General features: G+C 33.7%; 1 protein-coding gene across 1 annotated transcript; it reads left to right on the plus strand.

Moving 5' to 3' along the window:
• Positions 1-19,498: 19,498 nt before the first annotated feature.
• LOC129304674 (protein ACCELERATED CELL DEATH 6-like) lies at positions 19,499-21,153 on the plus strand. Its single transcript, XM_054944415.1, has 2 exons — positions 19,499-19,849; positions 20,530-21,153. Exons 1-2 carry the CDS (start codon positions 19,499-19,501, stop codon positions 21,151-21,153), a joined length of 975 nt encoding a protein of 324 aa, XP_054800390.1.
• Positions 21,154-25,425: the final 4,272 nt, after the last annotated feature.

The following is a 25,425-nucleotide window of genomic DNA, read 5'->3' on the forward strand; positions in this document are numbered from 1 at the left end:
ACAAATATAAGAAATATTACAATACACACAAACAACCATCCTTATATCCCTCCATTAATCTCGAGCCGTAGCCCTCACTCAGTGCTAAATTACCCGACCAAAGGTAGATTAGCTCGAGCCCTTACAAGCCACCTATTGAGCTTCAATAGGGGCGTACCACGTGGCACATAAATACAACAACAATAGCAAGTCTCCCAACATCTCCCACAATAATCAAACAAATTTCATAATAATATTGCACAATTATACAATATTACAAAATTCATAATTTTCTCAATAATCACCCAATTAACATAAAATAATACTAATTACAAATTAAAAGCATGGTTACCTTGTGGCTTTTTCAATAAATTATTCCTTAAAATTTCTCTCTCACCACATTCTTCACCAGTAATACAATCTACAAATAACATATTATTTATAAATATTAGTTTCAATTTTGAAACTAATAAAATATTTCTAATAATAGAATTAAAAATATAACATAATCCCTAATCTCAATCTTAATACAAATCTAGAGTTAATACTATTAAGTAAAATTTTTTAACTCCTCTTTTAATTATCAATAAACATTAATAATCTAAAAATCAACTTCTAAACTAATTTCTATTATCAAAATTTTCTTTTTATTTCATAAATTCGTACCTAAAATATCCAAAAATTAAAAATTGAGTCTCTAGCTTAGAATCATAATCCTATAACCATAATAATTCATTTCTCATCCCAAATAATCATCTAAACCTCAATAAATCAACATATATTTCCAAATCTAGTTTAGAATTTGATCCATAAGCCACAAATTCAAAGATCATCAACAAATTTATACTCTAGAACATTTATTATACTACTGACAACCTCAAAAACTATATTTATTCAACATAAATTCATCCCTCTTCCAAATCTTAAATTTTCTACCACTACAAACACAGAAACCAAAGAAGAAGGATGACTGAAAAAAATTTTAAGAACACTTACTTAGTCTTAAAAAGCTTAAAATCACACCCTAAATATCCTATTAAAAACTCTTACCTTAAAAATTTAGATATTTCGCACCGGCGACTCGCGTTCTCTCCGCCTCAGCTCGCGCACAGGAAAAGAATTGAAGAAACGAAAGGAAATGGGTGAGTTTTTATAAAAATTCAATGGGTCCCACATCTTTTTTTTATTATTTCTTTTTTCCTCTCTCTCCCTTTTTTTATTATTATATACATAATCATTGCACCAAAAGCGCTCACGTTTTCTTCTTTCCTTCATCTTTCTCATACCTTTTCTCTTTCTTTTTTTTATAATAATAATAATTTAATAATATTTTATTTATTTATTTTTTAATTAATTAATTTTTTTAAATTTTTTTAAATTTAGAATTAGATCCTAAATTAGATTTAATAATCATTTTCTACTAATTTGCTTACCTCTAAATATTTTTTCAAAATTTCTATTAATCCAAATTAACTATTAAAATTTAAATTGGGATGTTACAATTCTCCCCTCCTTTTAAAAAATTTTGTCCTCAAATTTTAAAATTAGTAACTATTAACTACTTACTTAATCAAAAAGACGAGGATAATCACGTCGCATACTGTCCTCGGTCTCCCACGTAGCATCACCTGGAGTTGTGCTCTTCTAGATTACTTTAACCAATCTAATGGTCTTGTTTCTTAATTGCTTGTCCTTGTAATCCATAATCTCTTTCGATTCAGCTCTGAATGTTAAATTCTCCCAGAGTTCAATCTTCTCAGGTTTAATTTTATGGGAAGGATCTGGTTGATACTTTTTTAGTTATGACACATGGAATACATTGTGTATACCAGCAATTTGGGGTGGTAATGCTACTTGGTACGCTACTGGTCCAACTCGTTTTAAGATCTCAAAAGGCCCCATAAACCTTGGTGTCAACTTCTTAGCCTTAATAGCTTTTCCAACACTAGTTACCGGAGAGATTTTCAAAAATACATGGTCACCTACTTCAAACTCAAGTGGTCTTCTCCTCTTATCCGCATAACTCTTTTGTCTACTTTGAGCTGTGAGTAATTTTTGCTTGATTAAAGCAATCTTTTGGATAGTCTCATCAACAATGTCTGACCCCAAAACAGTTCTCTCACTTAATTCTGTCCAACACAGTGGCGATCTACATTTTCTTCCATACAATGCCTCATAAGGTGCCATCTGAATGCTAGAATGAAAACTATTATTGTAGGCAAATTCAGCTAATGGCAAGTGACTATCCCAACTACCTCTAAGCTCAATGGCACAAGTTCTTAACATATCTTCAAGAGTTTGTATGGTTCATTCCGTTTGCCTATCGGTCTGGGGGTGGTAAGCGGTGCTAAAACTCAGATGAGTACCCATGGCTTCTTGTAATGACTTCCAAAAGTTTGATGTGAACCTCGGATCACGATCAGATACGATATTTGTCGGCACTCCATACAATCTCACCACTACTCTTATGTAGATTTCAGTTAATTTTTCAAGAGAATACGTGATATTGGTAGCAAGAAAATGAGCTGATTTGGTGAGTCGATCTACGATTACCCATATAGTGTCATGACCAGAAGATGTTATAGGCAATCTTGTAATGAAGTCCATAGAAATGCTGTCCCATTTCCACTCTGGAATATCAAGAGACTGTAGTATTCTGGCTGGTTTTTGATGCTCAGTTTTGACTTTCTAGCAAGTCAAACAACGAGTTACATGTTCAGTTACATCTCTCTTCATCCTTGGCCACCACCAACCACGTCTTAAGTCATGATACATCTTAGTTGCTCCTGGGTGAATAGTATATCTACTCTGATGAGCCTCCTCAAGTAGAATATTTTTGAATCGAGTATCATTAGGCACACACACTCTACCTTTATATCTTACGACATCATCATCGGTCACATCAAAATGTTCAGCCTTTCCAGCCCCAATCTCTACCCTAATCTTATTCAAATGATTGTCCTTATGTTGCGCAATTCTGATTTCTTCCCAAAAATTATTCTCAAATTCAGTAATGTGTAAAGCAGCCAAATGATTCTCGACTACTTCTACATTTACTGCATAGAAACTACTCCATAATTCATGTTCTCTGACCATCATGTGAGCAGTATGTACAAGCTTCCTGCTCAGAGCGTCGGCGACTACATTAGCTTTCCCTGGATGATACTTCAACTCAAAATCATAATACTTCAAAAACTCAATCCATCTGCGCTGTCTCATGTTGAGTTCCTTTTGATCAAACAAATATTTTAAACTTTTATGATCACTGAAAACTTCAAAGGAAGAACCATAAAGATAGTGCCTCCAAATCTTCAAGGCAAACACCACAGCAGCAAGCTCCAAGTCATGAGTAGGGTAATTTTTCTCATGAGGCCTCAACTGTCGAGAGGCATAAGCCACTACTCGATCCTCCTGCATTAATACACAACCTAAACCTTTCTTAGAAGCATCAGTATACAAGGTATAAGGAGCAGTTGGAATAGGTAAGGTGAGCACCGGTGTAGTGGTTAACATTTTTTTTAGCTCCTGAAAGGCAACTTCACACTCGTTCGTCCAAATAAATGGAGCATCTTTCCTGGTCAACTTAGTCAAGGGCATTGCAATTTGTGAAAAACCCTTAATGAAATGACGATAGTAGCCTGCAAGACCTAAGAAACTCCTAATCTCTGTCAGACTTCGAGGTTGTTCCCATTTCATCACTGCATCTATCTTACTAGGGTCCACCGCTACCCCTTCTTCTGAAACAACATGGCCTAAGAATTTAACTTCTTTAAGTCAAAAATCACATTTGCTCAACTTGGCATAGAGCTTGTGCTCTCTTAATATCTCCAACATAATTTTAAGATGTCTAGCATAGTCCACCTCATCCCGAGAATAAATAAGTATGTCATCAATAAAGACTACAACAAATTCATCGAGATAAGGCCTGAAGATTCGATTCATATAATCCATGAAGACAGCTGGGGCATTTGTTAACCCAAATGGCATCACCAGGAACTCATAGTGCCCATATCTAGTCTTAAAAGCAGTTTTAGGGATATCCTCTGCTCTAACCCTTAATTGATGATACCCTGATCTTAGATCAATCTTAGAAAACACCGCTGAATTGACTAATTGGTCTAACAAATCATCAATTCAAGGTAAGGGGTACTTGTTCTTGATGGTTACCTTATTCAATTGTCTATAATCAATACACAATCTAAGGCTTTCATCTTTCTTTTTCACAAACAGTACTGGTGACCCCCATGGTGATACACTCGGTCTGATAAACCCCTTCTCTAATAACTCTTCAATTTGTCTCTTCAACTCAGCTAACTCTGATGGAGACATCCTATAGGGTGCCTTAGAAATAGGCCCCGTACCAGGTATGAGTTCAATCGAGAACTCAACCTCTCGTTCTGGAGGCAAACTGATCACTTTAGTAGGAAAGACATTAGGGAATTTTCTCACTACTGGAATCTGATCTACACCTTCTTCAATCTCTGCCTTGATTGAGAAGAAAATCATAAAAGCTTGACAGCCCTTTCTTATACACTGTTCTACTTGAGCTTGATTACTAGAATGAAACTTCCCACACTTACTGCATGCTTGATTACTAGCAGCACCAGGAGTAGGAGTAGAGGTTGCTGGGCTCCTATAGGACCCCTGACTCCCACTATGATTCCCTCTGTAGCTTTGGCCCTTATAGTAGTAGCCCTTCTTCTTCTGATTTCTAAAGCCTCCAAAGACTTGACTGCTCCTCTTCTCTACTCCACCAATGGGTTTGGTGTGAATAGGGGGTTTCCCATGAGGTTCTTTCCTCCTCTCTCTATTAGCTTCTAATCTAGCCTCTCTCTTCCTCCGAGAGACTATTCGAAGCTTATTGCACATCTCACTAAATGTCTTGATCTCAAAAGGGGCTAACTGTTCCCTTAGATCAGGCCTCGCCTTCTCTAGCAATCGTTCAGCCATCCACTCCATATCTTCATGTTTTTGGAGGTAAGTGGAGTATTTAGATAATTCTGAGAATTATTCAATAAATTCATCCTCATCTAGATCACCCTAACGGAATGCATGAAACTTAGCCTCCTTTTCTGCTCTCAGTGCAGTAGGAAAATAATTCTCGAACAATATGGCTTTAAAATCTTCCCAAGTAAGAGAGGAATCATCCTTCGGTCCTGATGTTTCCCACCACTTCTTAACACTCTTCTGTAACAGGAATATTGCCAACTGCACCTTCTGATTAGAAGTGCACACAACCATACGAAAAATACTCTCCAATTGATCTATCCATTCTTCAACCACTGCTGGCTTAAGATTTCCATCGAAAGTAGGAGGATTAAACTTATGAAAAGTACTCCAGATCTTTATGATCGTGGATGTCTGTTGCTCAGAGTGGAGACTCACATTCTTCACACTAGTCTCATGGTGAGAATAGGAAGGTGAGCCTTCATCAGCAGATTGGCTCGCATTGAATACATTGGTATGGCTTCCTTCTTGTTGGCCATTTCCCTCTCGGTTGGCATTCTCCTTATATTGTCTTAAAGCGGCCAACTCTTCTTCTTGTCTCTTTATGCGGTCACTAAGATTATATAGTAGATCCATCATTTGCCTCATGGTTGGCTCATCCTGCCTTAGTTGTGACTGTATGGGCTCACCCTGCCTGATTTGTTGCTGTGTGGGCTCCAGTTGTGGTAGTGAAGGTATGTCATTTCCTATTGGCTCTATAGAATCACCGGCAATTTCGCCATCTCTCCTAGTTTTGGACACCATCTCTCCCCTCCTAAAGGATGGAAGTCACATAATTAAGTTAACACTAATCTCAAGATAAGAAAAATAATAGAGAAGTATTATGATTTAATAATGTATATTGCCAATAAACTAGGTTAATGTATAACAATTTCATAATTTATAAGAATTTGAAATATGTAGCTCTAATACCAAAATTTGTAACACACCAAAATTTTTTTTTTAAATAATTTAACTCAACCATAGTTGGGTTACAGCCACCCAACACATTTTTATATCAATAATTTCAATATAAATTATTTTATAATTGGCTTCAACTCACACACTATAACATTTCAGATAAATTTTTACCTCCCACATGCTATTAGGCTAAATCACATTTGTCCATCCTTATACTCTCAACAAGTAAACTAAATCACATTTGTCCATCCTTATACTCCCAACAAGTAAAATAAGCAATTTAGTCAATTTTCAACACAAGCCAGTTATTTGGCCTTATAATCATGCCATTTTAACCAATCCAAAGTAAACCAAATATTAAAATTACAGTCATCCAAATTGTACAAAAAATAGAAATAGTTTGAAAGGCATGATTACATTTATATATTCATATAATTGACAATAAACAAAAAGCCCTAATATTGAAAATATAACACATTATAAATCATAAATTAAATACCCAAAAGAGACAGTGGATCTATACCACTAAGCCTCTGGGACTCCTTCACGTGTCACTCGTGGTTCTTCTCCTGAAAATTGTTAACCACATAATGAGACTCAAAAGTCCCAGTAACCAAAGCCAATTTATGATAGTGTATACAAACAGTTAAGTGTGTGCTTACTAAGTGAGAATTAAAAATAATATAATTCTAACAAATATAAGAAATATACAATACACACAAACAACCATCTTTATATCCCTCCATTAACCTCGAGCCGTAGCCCTCACTCGGTGCTAAATTACCCGACCAAAGGTAGATTAGCCCGAGCCCTTACAAGCCACCTATTGAGCTCCAATAGGGGCGTACCACGTGGCACATAAATACAACAATAATAGCAAGTCTCCCAACACCTCCCACAATAATCAAACAAATTTCATAATAATATTGCACAATTATACAATATTATAAAATTTATAATTTTCTCAATAATCACCCAATTAACATGAAGTAACACTAATCACAAATTAAAAGCATGGTTACCTTGTGGCTTTTTCAATAAATTATTCCTTAAATTTCTCTCTCACCACAATCTTCACCAGTAATACAATCTACAAATAACATATTATTTATAAATATTAGTTTTAATTTTTGAAACTAATAAAATAATTCTAATAATAGAATTAAAAATATAACATAATTCCTAATCTCAATCTTAATACAAATTTAGAGTTAATACTATTAAGTAAAATTTTTTAACTCCTCTTTTAATTATCAATAAACATTAATAATCTAAAAATCAACTTCTAAACTAATTTCTATTATCAAAATTTTCTTTTTATTTCATAAATTCATACCTAAAATACCCAAAAATTAAAAATTGAGTCTCTAGCTTAGAATCATAATCCTATAACCATAATAATTCATTTCTCATCCCAAATAATCATTTAAACCTCAATAAATCAACATATATTTTCAAATCTAGTTTAGAATTTGATCCATAAGCCACAAATTCAAAGATCATCAATAAATTTATACTCTAGAACATTTATTATACTACTGACAACCTCAAAAACCATATTTATTCAACATAAATTCATCCCTCTTCCAGATCTTAAATTTTCTACCACTACAAACTCAGAAACTAAAGAAGAAGGATGACTGAGAAAAATTTTTAGAACACTTACTTAGTCTTAAAAAGCTTAAAATCACACCCTAAATATCCTATTAAAAACTCTTACCTTAAAAATTTAGATATTTTGCACCGGCAACTCGCGTTCTCTCCGTCTCAGCTCGCGCACAGGAAAAGAATTGAAGAAACGAAAGGAAATGGGTGAGTTTTTATAAAAATTCAGTGGGTCCCACATCTTTTTTTATTATTTCTTCTTTTCCTCTCTCTCCCCTTTTTTTATTATTATATACATAATCATTGCACCGAAAGCGCTCACGTTTTCTTCCTTCTTTCCTTCCTCTTTCTCATACCTTTTCTCTTTCTTTCTTTTTATAATAATAATAATAATTTAATAATATTTTATTTATTTATTTTTTAATTAATTAATTTTTTAAAATTTTTTAAATTTAGAATTATATCCTAAATTAGATTTAATAATCATTTTCTACTATTTGCTTACCTCTAAATATTTTTTTCAAAATTTCTATTAATTCAAATTAACTATTAAAATTTAAATTGGGATGTTACAGAACTCACCCTCGAGTCAAATTCATCATCTTCATCAACATACGGAGATAGATCAGCGACATTGAAGGTGGTAGATACACCATAAGAACTAGGAAATTCCACCTTGTAAGCATTGTTTTTGATCCTTTGCACTATCTTGAACAGACCATTAGCTCTTGGGGACAACTTGGCGTTTGGCTGTTTAGGAAATTGTTCCTTTCATAGATGTATCCAAACCAAGTCTCCTACCTTAAAAGTCTGCTATCTTCGATGCTTGTCACGTTGAGCCTTGTATCTCAAATTCTGCTTTTGGATTCGCTCGCGGACTTGCTCATACAACTTCTTAATTTCCTTAGTCCTTTGGTCAGCATCAAAGCTATATTGCTGCTTATCAAGTGAAAGGCTCAAGTCTAGTGGACTAAGGGGACGAGTGCCATAAATAACTTCAAACGGACACTTTCCAGTTGCTTGATTGACAGAGTTATTATAAGGAAACTCAACTTGAGCAAGAATAAGATCCCACTACTTCAAATTCTTCCCCATGAAACTACGAAGAAGATTACCAAGAATCCTATTTATAGCTTCAATTTGACCGTCTGTCTGGGGATAACTAGTGCTGCTAAATTGGAGCTTAGTTCCTATCTTCTTCCATAGCGTTCGCCAAAAGTGGCTAAGAAACTTCACATCACGGTCAAAAGTGATAGTTTTAGGAATGCCATAAAGATGCACAATCTCCTTAAAGTACAAGTTTGCTACTTGAACAGCATTGTTGGTCTTCTGGCATGGAATGAAATGGGCCATTTTTGATAAATGATCCACAACTACCATGACAGAATCTTTTTACCTCTGAGTCTGTGGTAAACCCAGAACAAAATTCATAGTTATATCTTCCCAAGGTGCTTCTGGAATTGGTAAAGGCATGTATAGTCCAGTATTCTGACCCTTGGATTTAGCCAAGTGATAAATTCTATATCTCTATATATGCCTGTTGACATCCCGTTTAAGTCGAGGCCAGTAAAAGTTCTCCTTCATTAGGTTAACTGTCTTATCTTGTCTCAAATATCCAGCTAATCCACCGTCATGTGCTTCCCAAATTATGGCTTCTCTTAAGGAACCCTGTGGAATACAAAGGGTTTTACCTCAAAATAAAAACCTATCGTATCTGTAGAACTGATGGAAAGGTTGATTTACAGTTGCTTTCTACACTCCTCGAAAATCAAGATCATCCTGATACAACTCTTTGACAAGGTCAAATCCAACAACCTTGGTTTATAGTATTGTAAGTAGCACATGGCAACAAGCATGTTTGATAAGGAATGGAGAAGACTATAAGACTTTACTCCAACGAGCATGTTTGCGACTGATCTTCTGCTGGGAATTCAAATACTTGAGAGCCTCATAATTAGAAAAAAGTATGAACTCTTTATTCAGGAGATAATGACTCCAATATTGAAGAGCTCAAACAATGGCATAGAATTCCTTATCATAGGTAGAATATCTAAGCTTGGTATCATTAAGCTTCTCACTAAAAAAGGTAATGGGATGGCCCTCCTGGCTTAAGACAGCACCAATGCCGGTGTTAGAAGCATCACAACTAACTTCAAACATTTGGTCAAAGTTAGAAAGAACTAGGACTAGAGCTTTAGTCAACTTCTTCTTAAGCTCCTTAAAGCTTTTTTGAGCTTGCTCTATCCACTGAAACTTCTCTCCTTTGGTGCAATCTGTAAGTGGTGCAACAATTGATCTAAAATTACGGATGAACCTCCTATAGAAAGAAGCTAATCCGTGGAAGCTTCGAACCTGCTGGATACATTTTAGAATTGGCCAGCTGTCAATGGCTGCAACTTTGCTTGGATCAACGCGAACACCCTCTACGGTAATGATATAACCCAAGAACACAACTTCGCTTGTGAGGAAGGTGCACTTCTTAAGATTTGCATAAAGCTTCTATTCATGCAAGGCTTGCAAAACTTACTGCAAGTGATCTAAATGCTCCTCTTGATTCTTACTGTAAATAAGAATATCGTTAAAGTACACAACAACAAATTTACTAATGAAGGGTCTCAATACTTAATTCATCAGGTGCATAAATATGCTAGGGGCATTTGTTAACCCAAAAGGCATCACATTCCACTCATATAAGCCATCTCTGGTCTTGAAAGCGGTCTTCCACTCATCTCCTGGCCGAATTCTGATTTGATGGTACCCACTACGAAGGTTAATTTTGGAGAAAGTAGTGGCAAAATGTAACTGGTCTAGCATATCATCAAGTCAAGGTATCGAAAATTAATACTTAATAGTGATCTTGTTGACGGCTTGACAGTTAATGCACATTCTCCAACTTCTATCCTTCTTAGGTACTAGAAGAACAGGTACAGCACAAGGGCTAACACTTTCTCGAACTAACCCTTTCTTCAACAACTCTTCAACTTGCCGTTGGACTTCGACATGTTCCTAGGGACTCATCCTGTAAGCAGGCTTATTAGGAATGACTACTCTTGGAACGAAGTCAATGGCATGCTGTATGTCTCGCATTAGAGGCAACGCTAGTGGTATCTCATCAGATATTACATCTGGAAATTTTGACAATAGTGGAATGACTCCTAGTGGATTGGCCATCTCGTCGTTCACCTCAAGCACCAGAATAAAGCTCATCATTTGGGCTTCGAATTTTGATACCTTGAATTCTCCTTAGTCATCAAAGACACTAACGGCTTCGAGACACTAGATTTCCTTGAAGATTGGCTAATCTCACTGGGTGGTAGAGGCGCTAGTGTGAACTTGACACCATCTTTCATAAAAGAATAGGTGTTCGCTCGCCCGTTGTGCATAGCATGTCGGTCATATTGCCATGGCCTCCCCAAGAGAAGGTGGCATGCATCCATGGGAACAACATCACATAAAACTTCATCACAATATCGATTCCTAATAGAAAAGGTCACAAGGCATTGTTTAGAAACTTTTACCTCATTCCCTTTGTTGAGCAAGTGAAGCTTGTAAGGTTGCGGATGATCTTATGTTGGCAACTTTAATTTCTCCACCATGTAGTCAGATACTATGTTTTCACAGCTTCCACTGTCAATGATGACATTACAAACTTTTCCTTGGGCCGTGCAACGAGTGTGAAAAATGTTGCGTCGTAGCCAAGGTTCTTCTTTGACTACTATTGTATACAGACTTCATCTAAGCACCAATGCTTCTCCTTGATCAGCAGGTGTGACCTCCTCATCATATACAGGATCAGTGCCGTAGAACTCAGCGTCCTCCTCATCTTCTTCAAGCGCTTCATATCCTAATCCTTCTCCAATGGTGACAACCCTTTGAGTAGGACAGTCTGCAGCAATGTGGTCAAATCCTTGGCATTTAAAGCATTTGACTGCTTTAGAACCAGATTCCTTAGCAGCATTGGGTGGTGGTTTACGCATAGTAATAGGTTGTGGCTTGCTTGAGAAGTTGGTCTGTTGAAATTCTGCCTTACGGCCTTCTGGATAACCCCTGGAGGATGAAGGCTGGAAAGTGGATCTCTTGGGCATCTGCTTCTCAACACGCATGGCTAGATGGATGACATCATCCGAGGTCCAATATTACTGAAGCTGGACTGGATGACTGATATCTGTGTTTAAGTCTGTAAGGTATCGGGCTATTGTTTGCTCCTCCTTCTCTTGAATGTCACACTTCATCATAAGTTGTTCAAACTTCCTAGTATATTCTTCTACAGATAAAGATCTCTATTGATGATTTTGCAGCTGGTTAAAATTATCCTGGTGGTAATGATCTGGCAGAAATTTCCTGGTAAGCTGGCGTTTCATTTTTTCCCAGGTCTCAATCTTATGCTTTCCTTCTCATTCTCGTTTTCGTCTGAGGTTTTCCCGCCAAATATAAGCATGTTTCTTGAGTTTGAGGGCAACAATTTTGACTTTTTGCGCATCTGGAATCTCCTTGTATTCAAATACTCGTTCAATAGTTTGCAGCCAATCTACAAACTCATTTGGCTGGAGCCTTCCCTTGAATTCAGGAATGTCTACCTTAATGTCATTAGGGCGAAATTGTTGTTGTCGTGGATGACGGCGGTTGTCAGTGGATGACGAACTGCTGCTTCTCAAATCTCCCTTTAAGTTTTCTCTATTGTTGTTTAACAAAATTCATTGCAATTTCATAGTGGCTTCCAACTCTCATATCCTACATCTCAGCCTCGTGTACATGTCTACGTCTTGGAGGCATTTTGGATAGGTGTCAAGACTAGGGATATAGGAAAGATTGGGATACAGATGGAAACGTTGAAAAGATATAGGGATAGAATGGGATTTTTGGAAAGGCTAAGGGAAAAATAGGAATTTTGAAAAATAAGGGGGTCAAAATGGAATTCAGGTAAAATAAAGGGGCAAAAGTGTAATTTTAGGAAAGATTAGGGGTAAAAATGAAATTTAGGAAAATATTGGGGTCAATATGGAATTACTGAAAGATTTGGGGCGAAAATGTAATTTTTGGAAATTTTAGTTGACTGGGTTTGGTGACGTGGCAAGGATGACACGTGGCAGATAACTATTGGTCTGACCTGTCATTGACCGGTCAGATCGATGACGTGGCAGATGATGTCATCATCTTTAACCTTCAGCTGGCGCGTGACGGCGCGTGGATTAGTTTTCGGTGATGAGGAACCTCTTGTTCCATGTTTTTCGACCTCCTGAGCATAATAGTGATGTTAGTTTTCTGAGAAAATGCCTAGTTTGCAAAACGCGAAGACGTCAGGGACTCTTCCACTGAATCTCTCTTCTCTTCGGCGTACTTTCTCAATTGTAACTCACTCTCTCGCTCTCTGGACCATCTCTGATACCAAAATGGCACAAAAATCGAATGAAAACAAGCAATTCTTATTCTTTCAAGTCTACCTTCTTACATAGCCACAAGGGTCCTATTTATAGTTTTAGAATCGTGAAACTGAACCTGACAAATTAAAAGGGAGGTTACAGAAATTAAGGAGAGGTTACAAAGAGTTTATTATGCTCCATTATATGTGTGTCTTCCGTTTCTGCTCTTTCCGTTTCATCCTCTCTTCTAGGCTGCTCTTAATGGACATAAGGAAGTTTTCTTTTACCTCAAAAATCGTTGTGCCGGCCAGTCTCTTTGGCTATGCAGAAGAGCGAGTGATGGTCAAACAGCCCTTCATTGCTCCGTTAGGGAAGACTACTATGTTAAGTAAATTAATTACTTATATGTTCCTTAACATCTAACCTAAAATTGCCTCGGTTACACTAGTGAATCGGTGACTCAGTTATGGATATAGGTCGATTGGGTTGAATTTTTTTTTTTAACAATGCAATTTTTAATTCTCAAGTTTGACTTAGATATTGATTTGATTTTTAACGTTTAATTTTTATCAATTCAATCTTTTAAATTTATTTTGATTATTGATTTGGTCCCTATTGTTTAAAAAGGAGGTTACATTGTTAAAATATGCTAATATGGATAACAAAATATTAATGACAATCATGTAAATTAATGAAAAAAAGTATAATTATTTAAATGAAAAAAACAAACTCTGAGATTTTAGAAAACAATAGAAGAAAACGTTGTACAAGACATTATATTGATAAAAATTAAACTAGTTTGAGGGTTCATTTGTTATCATTTAGCTACATATAATACATGCCATGTAATTAATACCCACTCCATTTAAAAATGTAAGGCATTTTTTAAGGAGTTGAATGTTTAAAAATATAGGACACTTTTAGTCTTTCGAGGTGTAATCATTGTCTTTTTTTTCAAAAGTGTCACTATTGATAAATGACTTTATATTTTGATGACTCCCCATTTTGTGTTAGGATTGATATGTTTTTGATTATATTTTGGGAGTCATCAATGGAAAAGAGAAACATTTTCATACTTTAAAAAAAAAATTAATTAAGTGCCTCATGTGGATTTATTGTAATATTTTTTAAGGAAATAGTTTAAAATTATGAAAATTGAAGTAAGCAAATATTAGACTCATATTTATTAATTGTGGATAGGTGGGGCATGTCTATATCAAAGTAAGAAAGAGAAAGGACACAAGAAAAAGTGCTTTTCAGTCCAAAATATTTAAGCAAAAGTTTTTACGCATTATTAAAATTTTCAGAATTGTTCACTTGTGCCATGACACCATTAAAGAAGTTCCATGGCACAAGATGAAAATGCATAAATGCACATTTTCATTTTTTGTGCAAAATTAACCTGCATAACTCATCTTTTAGATTGGAAGAGGCACCTTTCAGCTGCTGCAACTAGAGAAAACCTTAGGAGAGCAAGAAAAGGAGTCTTGGAAGCTTGGGATCAAGAAGAAGTGGAGCAAATCTTCATTTGACCTCAATTTTTCAGTGTTTTCTCTTCTTCTTCTTTTCCTTTATGCTAATAGATTCGAATTTTACCTGTGCTATTACAGTTTTCATTTCATCTATGTATAGCTAAATCTTTTTGTTCTAAAGGACTATGAACCTATTGTGTAAATGACCTTGTATTTACCATTTAGTTGTTGAGAAATAAAGTTTTGATTACTTGTTCTTAAGCTATTTTGTTCTTATTTAGTAATTGGCCACCACTAGGTGAGATTTGGGCATTTGGGTTAAACTTTGAAAAAGGAAATCAAATTGGACCTTGAGAACTAGTAGCCTAGGATTAGTTTAACTAATTTGCCATTAGAACAAGAATGTATCTAATGGACCTAGGTAATCCTCACGTATATGTTAGGGTCTCTAATACAATTAATTAGTTAAGGTAATAATTTTTTTTAATTGAATTAATTAGGATCCTTAATGATCAAAAGATACTTTGGATTAATTTAGATTCCCGAATTATCAAAAGTGAATTTTAAGGCAATTAACGTGGTAATGAGAAGGTTAGGAAGCAAATAGGGAATTAGAACTCTAGAACTCTCTTCTCTTGGTTGATTTTAGTTGTTTGTGGATTGAAAGTTATTTTTAATTAATTAATTTTAATATTTTCATTTTAATTATTCTAAAATTAATCTCTAATTTTATTAGCTTAACGTGAATGAATTTGGAAAATTAATACCTAAATGCCATTTTAATTAATTTCCTAAGGGATTGACCTTGATTTACCACTAGCTTCAATTGCAACCCACACACTTGCAGTGTCTTTAATTTTTGTGGGCATCATATTTATTATAGGGTGTTTAATAGTGGTAAACATGAAAAGATAGGGTTAGTTTAAAAGTAGGTAATTACTTTATTGGAGGTGAGATTCAATTAAAAATGCCTTACATTTTTAAACAAAGGAAGTATAATTTACACATTAGATTATTTTAAAAACTTAAATGACTTACATGATAATTTAAGAAAATATAAAGAGTCAAATCGATAATTGAGAAAAAATTTGAAGGACTAAATTTTTTATTATCCTTATATTTTTTTTCGGTTTGCTCCCTTTGCTAAGCTTGCAATGACACTAACTTGAGTAAAAAAACAAAACAAAACAAAACAAAACAAAAATAAGCAGTTTGTCCTTTTTGTAGTTTAATAACTGTATTTTGGATTATGTGTAGTTTATATGTGAAAGTTTCATTTACTTGTGGATTAATACTTTTTAATTTAAATACTATTCTGAAAAGTTGATGCAATAAATTGTAAATTTCTAAATTTCTAAATTTGACTCGTAAGTATTGTAGGAGGAAGCAGACTTGTTATACATTTACAAATAATTAATGATTTATTTATTTATTAATGCCTTTAATGAATTCATGCTCACGTATACATATTCACAGAGTTGGCATTTGAAATCATTAAACTGTACCAATGGGAAACTGTGGGTTCTATCGATGAAAAGGGAGTCACCCCTCTCCATATCATGGCCGCCAAACCTTCTGCTTTCGAGAGCAGCATCAGCAATTTTAGATGGTATGCCAAGTTCGCATACAAGTGTAAGTACTTCATTTGATTTTATTTATAAGTCAGCATATTTTATTAAAATTAAAAAAATCTTAAATTTTATTAATTATGTCTTAAAATTTAATAAGTTCTTACTTTTTTTTCCTAATAAAGACAAAAAAAATTATTTTTAATAATTTTTTTCTATAATTTAATAAAGGCGTAACAAATACACAATGAATATAGAAAATAATTAAGTGCTCTATAGATAGGATTAAAATTAATTTTCTATCTCTATCTTATAAATAGGGCCAAAAGAGTATAACAAACATAATTGACCTCTTCATCATTAGTATGCATGTATGCATCACTTAATTATACTCCCTCCGTTCCGAAAATGCCCTTAATTGAATCTTTCTCACACACTCTTAATTATCAACTAAGGCCTTATTTTTGTAAGGGTATTATTGAAAAATCATATTAATTGCTATCTAAATTTTGTTAATTGTATGCTTTTATAAATAGTAAAATCCAACTCTTGTCTCTTTTGGCCAATAAAAAAGAATGGAGGGAGCAATTATTGCTCATATTGATAAAATTTTCTTTTTCATGCGGAAGGCATATACGTGAAACCGTAGAGGAGCACCTACCATCTGTCAAAATCCCAGCAGACTGGCAAGTTCATGTTCATGAAAGAAAGTATTTTATTTGTTTATCTTAATTTTGCTTTATAATTATGATCTGAAAATTAAACAAAGTTCATGTTTTGTCGTAGCTCTTCCCGAAAGCATAGTGGATGCAGAAAACCCAAGTTATCACATCAATGAATATGACAATGTTGTTCCAAAAAGTTATTGGACATGCTGTGACATGTGCATTTTCATGACTGCATTCACCTGTTTTGTTGTTGACATTTTCATGCCTGCAATCAACCCTTTTGTTTGGCTCTATGGACTTATGTTGTTTGGACCCGATGGTACGTACGTACACTCTCGTTCTCTACCTAGGTATCTAATAAAAAGCTAGCTTGTGCTAATAAATAATTGATGGTACTTTTAATTCTGTTATTCGCAATTGGCTTAATTATCTTGTTTATATATATTAATTAAGGATTAGAGGTAATAAAGGACATTGAGGAGGAAGAAACAAAAGCACGTTTGGTGCCGTCAAATACTTGATGAAATTTGGAGGTATAAAGATGTAGCATACGTTGGAGCTGGAACCGTAACCGACTCCCCTTCTTCGTTGATACACGAACCAAATATCATATTACCCAAACCTAGTCATCAAACCGATGACCAGGAAGGTATTGATCTTTTGTTATTCTTTCTTTTCTTCATTAAAATGCAGGGACTGACAAAGTAATGGAGACTTAAAATAGCATTAGATACAGGGTCACACATTATATAGTATGGGATGCTTAATCGGCTTTTTTAAAAGACTTGGTTCTGTCATCATAATACATATAGTTTGGGAAGGATGTATATTCTCAAAAACTAAACTTGTTCTTTCTAACCAACAATGATTTCATTCAAGAAAATAAAGTAGCCTCAAAATAATCAATTTTTGTGTGTGTACATGTGTGTGTGTGTGATATCACCATTGATTGTACAGATGGCAACACTTTAATGTGGGCAAATTTTTGGTAGAACTAGTAATATAGGTTCAACTCGCAAAAATAGAGGCAAGTTGGGTTGAAGAAAATGGGTTCATTTAGATACAGGGTGGTTTTGACTTGCACTGCATAATTTGAATCTATAATGGGCTCATCTGTAGGTTGATAGGTTAGCCACCTTATATTTTGAAAAAAAAAAGACAAAAAATAAATGAATGATACTGAGTTTAAAATAAAGAATTCAAAGCAATCATATATAAAATTGTAGTCTAAATACTTGACACTTGTATATTTATTGAATTCAAGTTTAAATTACGATAAAAAAAAACAATAAAAACACATTGCTCAATATAAGTTAAATATCTCAAATCATAATATATTCTTATTAGAACTGTAATTAAAAATATTTTATAAAATATTTTTTTATTCTATTGATTTTGCACAGTTTTATTCATGACAGGTAATATCATACAAGGCATGATTGAGTATTAAATATAAGTACTTCTCTTAATGAGAATTTAAACATTGATTTGTCACATTATTGTAAGATACTAGCTTATTTTGTTAGACTCAAGCCCAATTTTAAACTCTTCATATCATTTTTTTTATTTTTTCAGTTTAGTTCTGAACTGTTCAGAACAAAAATTTTATTTAAACTGTTTGGGTCAAGTTTTAACAAATTAATGTTTATTTATTAAATATGTAAATAATAATTTTATAATATTTATTTATGATTGTTATTATAATTTTGTGGTTTGGATAAAAAAACAAAAGAAAAAGAGTGTTTTGGTGCTAAGCACCATGGGGCTCATCCCCGAAACTGAACACGGAATTAAGTGATGTGGGTAAACCCGTCTCTAAATGAACTCCCATTTTGCCAACCAAACTTACCACATTTTGGCTGATTGGGGCCATATCCGTATTACTAATTCTAATTGTATAATTTTGTAAGACCTGTAATTTCTGTCGTCGTTTTTATTTAATCTTATTAATATTCAATACGTTCAGAAATGAGAAAGATATATGACTAATAACTTTAATTTTTCTCTAATATTGGATAAATGCAGCTGAAAAGAAAACAAACTATGAATCAACGCAAATTAAAAGCTAACTCTACCTAATTATATCAGAGTAGAATTTTTAAACTTGGAAGTCTTTAATTATAACTAAATCACAACATTGGCAGGGAAAAAAAATCACATCAACATAAAGGTATTTCTGATCACCTTCTCTAATCTTCATAGATATTGTGGGCCGGCAAGAAACTTTCTATAGTGATCAACTTTAAGAACTCTCTAACTTATTCTTTCTAACCAGAAATTATTACATTCAAGAAAATAGCCTCAAGACAATAAAGTAGTATGTGTAATATCAATAAATATCATGGATGGCAAGTTGGAAACAGTTAAATTTGGGAGAATGACAAGTAAGGGCCTCATAAAAAAAAAATTAATGCCAAGTTAAATTTTTTTTTTAAATTTTAGTATTGAAACATAGGAAAAAAAATACTGAATTTGAGAACTTTAGTTATAAAGAGATTTCTAGCTTGACATTATTACTTTTATAAGGTCGTTATTCGTCATTCTCCCCTCTAATTCGGGCGAATTTTCTGAACATAGAATCCGCCCCCACCTTTAAATTGGATCCAATAGATGTTATGCACTTATCAATTGCCGGTGATGCGAAACAAAGTGCAGATGTTGGCAACCAAATTTTTACTGCAGATCAACACAAACTACAAGTCTACCATTAATTATGACTAAAAATCACAATTCACAACATAAAGGAAATTCTCACCTTCTTTATAGATTTTTTGGGGAAGAAACTCTCTATATTGATAAACTTAAGAACTCTCTAGTAAGATATTTATTATAAGAGTTAGCAGATGAAGAAAGAGAGCCTGAAGTGTTCTGTTCCCCCTGTATATGTAAGTAGGTAGAGCCATGGATCTTCATTGGATTAATTTTCAGGGATAGAAAAGATGGTAAAAAATAAAAGGGAGAGACAGGAGTCAGCGTTGTTTATTGCAGCGAAAAATGGTGTGCTGGAAATAGTGATGAAAATTCTGAAAGATAAACCAGAGGCCATTGTCGTGTACAAAACCAACTCGATAGGCCAAAATATATTGCATGTGGCAGTTATAAACAGGCAAATCCATGTTTTGGAGTACCTGATGAGGCAAATAAAGGAGAACTTGCAAGAAAAGCTCCTCAGAGGCGTAGACAGTGAAGGCAACACCATCCTCCACTTGGCTGCCAGGCTCTCCCATTATATGCCCATGCATGTTACTGGTGCTGCCGTGCACATGCAGTGGGAAGTCAAATGGTTTCGGGTACCATATCTCATTCTACTTAAAAAGCACACGGATTAGTGCTCTTATGACAGAATTTCTTTCACTAGCGAAAAAATAGCTTTCTAAACTGGTTGCTATGCCATTGGTTTAGGAAGTAAAGGGGGTGGCATTTTCATAACTACGTTGCGAGCTATTAGACTTTCTAAACCGGTTCCATGAATAACGGGTTTAGAAAAAGATTTCTAGACTGGTTGCTTACACAACTGTTCTAAAATATGATATTTTTTAATAAAACATTTAATTTTTTTAATTCTTTCTAGACTAGATAATTGTATAACTGGTTTGGAAACATTGTTTGATTTTTTTTTTTCGACTCTCTAAACCGATTTTGTTGACAAACAGTTTAGAAAGGCTTTTATTTTTCTTAAAAAATTAAATTTTTAATTACTTTCTAAATCAGTCGTCTTGATAATCAACCAGTTTAGAAAGGCTTCACTGGTTTAAAAAGCACTTTTCCTACTAGTGTTTCTTACAATTTTTTGTGACAAAAATTCACCTTTTCCATCACAAATGATTTGTGACAAAAAATTTTGCCAATTACAAATCTGTCCTAAATTTCTTGTTTTCTAGTGTTATTTCCTACTCCTCCTTAACCAAATTGAATCAATCATTTATGTCATGCATGTATAAATTGATGAAAGTTTTCTTCCATTTTGTAGTATATGAATAAAAAAGTGCCGCACAAAATGCAATTCCTCCGCAATAGGAGTCAGCAAACACCAGCAGATATTTTTGCAACAGATCACAAGGATTTAATCAAAGAAGGCGTTGAATGGCTCAAGAGCACGTCGGAGTCGTGCTCCGTCGTGGCCGCACTTATTGCCGGTGTGGCCTTCACCACAGCTATCACCATCCCTGGTGGTACTGAGCAGGTGACCGGCAAACCTTACCTAGAACGCCACCCAGCTTTCAAATTGTTTGCAAGCACCTCCCTGTTCGCTTTCTGCTGCTCCATCACCTCTCTCATCTTGTTCCTCTCCATCCTCACGTCCCGCCAGCAACCTCGAGATTTTCACAAAGATTTGCCTTTCAAACTTCTTTTAGGGTTGAGTTTCCTCTTCATGTCCATCGTTTCCATATCCGTCTCTTTCTCTGCTGCATTCTTCTTTTTGCTCAAGGACATCCTCAAGCAGGATGTTTTTTCACTCTATGTTTTCACCATCTCGTCTATTTATTTCACCGGCGTCATCCTGTTACCCCTTTGCACCGATCTTTTCAAAGCTGTTTCCATCAAAATTCCCCAATCCGGTGATATAAAATCTGGTGGAAGGCTGCGTATTTGAAATTTTTATCACCTTTCCATGATTCTCACAACTATTTGACAAGAACTCTGTTTTGTTACCAACTCTAGCTACCTTAAGTCATTTCAAATTATGATTCCCTTGCTGCACTGTTTTATTATTATTTTTTTCATATTTGTATCGTTTCAAATTTTACTATTTTGTATTAAAATCTTCTGTTATAATCTAATCAATAACTTGAAGCTTAGATTTTGAAGAGTCCCATCCTCTGATATTCCAAATCGCTACCTTCTTAGAATATGGATATATATCATATGTCAACATTTTATGTCTTCAGATATTATTAGCAGTCAGTGAAGTTTAAAGCATTGAAATCTTTATATGAAAAATTAATTATATATTATTTAATTACACAAGTATGTGTTTATATATGAAGCAATATTAAATTGTTAAAACTCAAAACGTATTCATACATTTGATGTTATTTTCAATTATTAATATAATTAAAAACATTTTATATATATTATAATTTGTTTATATTCATAGAAACTTAAAAATATTATTTTTTAATAAAATTAATTTAAAATGTAACAAATTTCAAATTTAAGTCTTCAATTATATTCGCACAAATATTTTAGTCCAATTTTCAAATTTGATTATTATATTAAACAACAACAATTAAATATATAATTCAATTGTAAATTTGTATCATATCATGAACAATGTTATATATTATTTGATTTTTATCTTTTTTCAACATAGATAAATTTTTCTCATTCTTTCCTGAGAAATATGAGAGTAAAATGTCATAGGTAAAATTATGTTCTCTCAAAAAATTTCAATAAGTGAGGTTTATTCTCTTGAATAATTTTGAGAGAACACATTCCTTTCGGACTATTTCAAGAGAACTTCTTGTAAAAACATCTAAGAGAAAGTTCTTGCCAAAATGGGTAAGAGAACTTCTCTGAAAATATCAAAGAGAAAGTTCTCTTGAAGAGAGCTATTCTCTCAAATAATAATGAGAGAAACACTTTCTCTTGCAACTATTTGAGAGAATGACTCTTGAAAAATTTTTGAGCGAAAAAATTTCTCACAAACATATACGAGAGAAATGAACAAATGAAGTGTCAATGTTTGGTAAGTTTCCCTCAAAAAATTTTGTGAGAACTATTTTATCTCAAAAAATGTTGAGAGAAATGAACAAATGGAAATGCAGATTCAAGTATTTTTCTTCTGAGTGAAAATAGTTCTCATGTAAATTTTCAAAAGAATTCCATGAGAAATTGGCAAATCAAATTAATATCAAATTGTTTCTTGTCAACCCCTTTCCTGTTAGAGTCAATTTCAAATACTATTAACAACACCAATGCAACAACAAATATAATTGGTTATGAAAATACATCTAAAATAAACAAGTTTATAAGTAATCCAATTAAAGTAATAAAAATTCATAGATTGTTAATCATCACTATTAGACTCATCACTTCCTTGATCTTCAACTATAGGTGTATATGTAGTTAAAACGTGTTCGTTGGTGGAGGACTTACATTGAGCCATCATCTTCTTTAAAAATTTCCTATTCTCTACCAACTTAGCTCTTAATTGATTCTCTCGAGCTTCATGTGCGATTCATTGGGGTTAGAGACGCATGGGATAGAGACTAAAAGTTGAAGGCTAGCTATGAGATTGTGAGACTAAGATTGATGAAGGCAGAAGGTAGCAGTTGCACAATCTCAAAGGGAATATTTTGAATCTATGTATGAAATAGACTAAAAGTTTCACAATACTTTATTGCACTACAAAAAAAATAACTTTTAGCGGTAATTTTCAGCAACAACTCTAAAAAGTTGCCGCTGAAAATGAACAATTTGCAACAACAATAAAAGTCACCGCTGAAAATGTGACTTTCTACTGCAACATTTGAAGTCGCTGCTAAAATAGTGACTTTCTGCGATGACAAGATATAGTCAATGCTGATTGTCAGACTTTCAACAACAACAAGTTCATGTCGTCGCCAAAGGTCTAAGTTTCAGTGGTGACATATAAGTCGCTACTGAAAGTTGACAATCAACGATAACTTTTTAGAGTCACCACTTTTTAAGAGAACTTCTCTGAAAATATCAAAGAGAAAGTTCTCTTGAAGAGAGCTATTCTCTCAAATAATAATGAGAGAAACACTTTCTCTTGCAACTATTTGAGAGAATGACTCTTGAAAAATTTTTGAGCGAAAAAATTTCTCACAAACATATACGAGAGAAATGAACAAATGAAGTGTCAATGTTTGGTAAGTTTCCCTCAAAAAATTTTGTGAGAACTATTTTATCTCAAAAAATGTTGAGAGAAATGAACAAATGGAAATGCAGATTCAAGTATTTTTCTTCTGAGTGAAAATAGTTCTCATGTAAATTTTCAAAAGAATTCCATGAGAAATTGGCAAATCAAATTAATATCAAATTGTTTCTTGTCAACCCCTTTCCTGTTAGAGTCAATTTCAAATACTATTAACAACACCAATGCAACAACAAATATAATTGGTTATGAAAATACATCTAAAATAAACAAGTTTATAAGTAATCCAATTAAAGTAATAAAAATTCATAGATTGTTAATCATCACTATTAGACTCATCACTTCCTTGATCTTCAACTATAGGTGTATATGTAGTTAAAACGTGTTCGTTGGTGGAGGACTTACATTGAGCCATCATCTTCTTTAAAAATTTCCTATTCTCTACCAACTTAGCTCTTAATTGATTCTCTCGAGCTTCATGTGCGATTCATTGGGGTTAGAGACGCATGGGATAGAGACTAAAAGTTGAAGGCTAGCTATGAGATTGTGAGACTAAGATTGATGAAGGCAGAAGGTAGCAGTTGCACAATCTCAAAGGGAATATTTTGAATCTATGTATGAAATAGACTAAAAGTTTCACAATACTTTATTGCACTACAAAAAAAATAACTTTTAGCGGTAATTTTCAGCAACAACTCTAAAAAGTTGCCGCTGAAAATGAACAATTTGCAACAACAATAAAAGTCACCGCTGAAAATGTGACTTTCTACTGCAACATTTGAAGTCGCTGCTAAAATAGTGACTTTCTGCGATGACAAGATATAGTCAATGCTGATTGTCAGACTTTCAACAACAACAAGTTCATGTCGTCGCCAAAGGTCTAAGTTTCAGTGGTGACATATAAGTCGCTACTGAAAGTTGACAATCAACGATAACTTTTTAGAGTCACCACTAATTGTCAATATATTTTAAAATATGTTATAATTTTTTTTAAAAGAAACTTATGTTATAAGTTTTAGTAGCGACATTTAAGTCATCGCTGAAAGTTGAGAATCAGCGATGACTTTTTAGTATTGCAGCTGAAAATGAGACTTTTAGCGGCGATTTTGAATGTCGTCGCTAAAAGTTTGATTGTGTATTATTATCATAATTTTTTATTTTTATTTATCTAATATTTAATATTTTAAGACATTAATTTTGTTGTATTATTATAATTTTATAATGAATATATAAAATAATATAATGAGTTTTCATTTAATATATTCTATGGTTAAATTATAACTTTAAGATAAAGTTAAGGTATTATTTAATGCAGCAACAGATGTTGTATTATTTACTTGTTGTATTATTTGATGGTAGTTTTCACAATGATAAATGTCACCACGGATACTTAGCATTCAGCGGCGACAAAATAGTTATCACTGATGTGTGGTTTTTGCGGCGATAAAATGTTGCCATCGATTTTCAACTTTCAATGGTGACTATCTTTCAGTGGCAACAAATTTTCTTTTCTACGATGACATTTGTCGCCATCGATTCTTAACTTTCAGCGGTGACTTTTATTGTCGCCGCAAATTGAATCAGCAACAAAAACTCTCACGGTGACACTGTGACAACTTTTTATCGTCACTGAAAGTTTTCAATGGCGACGTTTTAGCTTTTAGTAGTGACAAATGTCACCACTGAAAGTTAATTTTTTTGTAGTGTTGGTTTGATGCATTTAAGTATTGCAATTGAAATCGTGCATATTTAAATGGAAAATCTTCTTGTCACAAATTTTGATCTAATCATCTTATTGGAGGCATAAACAAATTTTGGTAAACTATTTTAAGGAATATTCTTTTCTTCATCTCATAATCATTGACATGAGATGAATATGAGAAAAATTTGCAAACATGCCTAAGGAATAATTTACATGTAATCTCCTGTAAATTACATATAAATCAATCACACAAAGAGGACACCCCTATTAGTGCCTTAGATTTAGATGTAAATCACTATTGATTACACATGTAAATAGACATG

The sequence above is a fragment of the Prosopis cineraria genome, unplaced genomic scaffold (genome assembly GCF_029017545.1).
Source record: "Prosopis cineraria cultivar Desert tree isolate PC_DT_omini unplaced genomic scaffold, ASM2901754v1 PC3, whole genome shotgun sequence".
NCBI lineage: Eukaryota > Viridiplantae > Streptophyta > Magnoliopsida > Fabales > Fabaceae > Prosopis > Prosopis cineraria.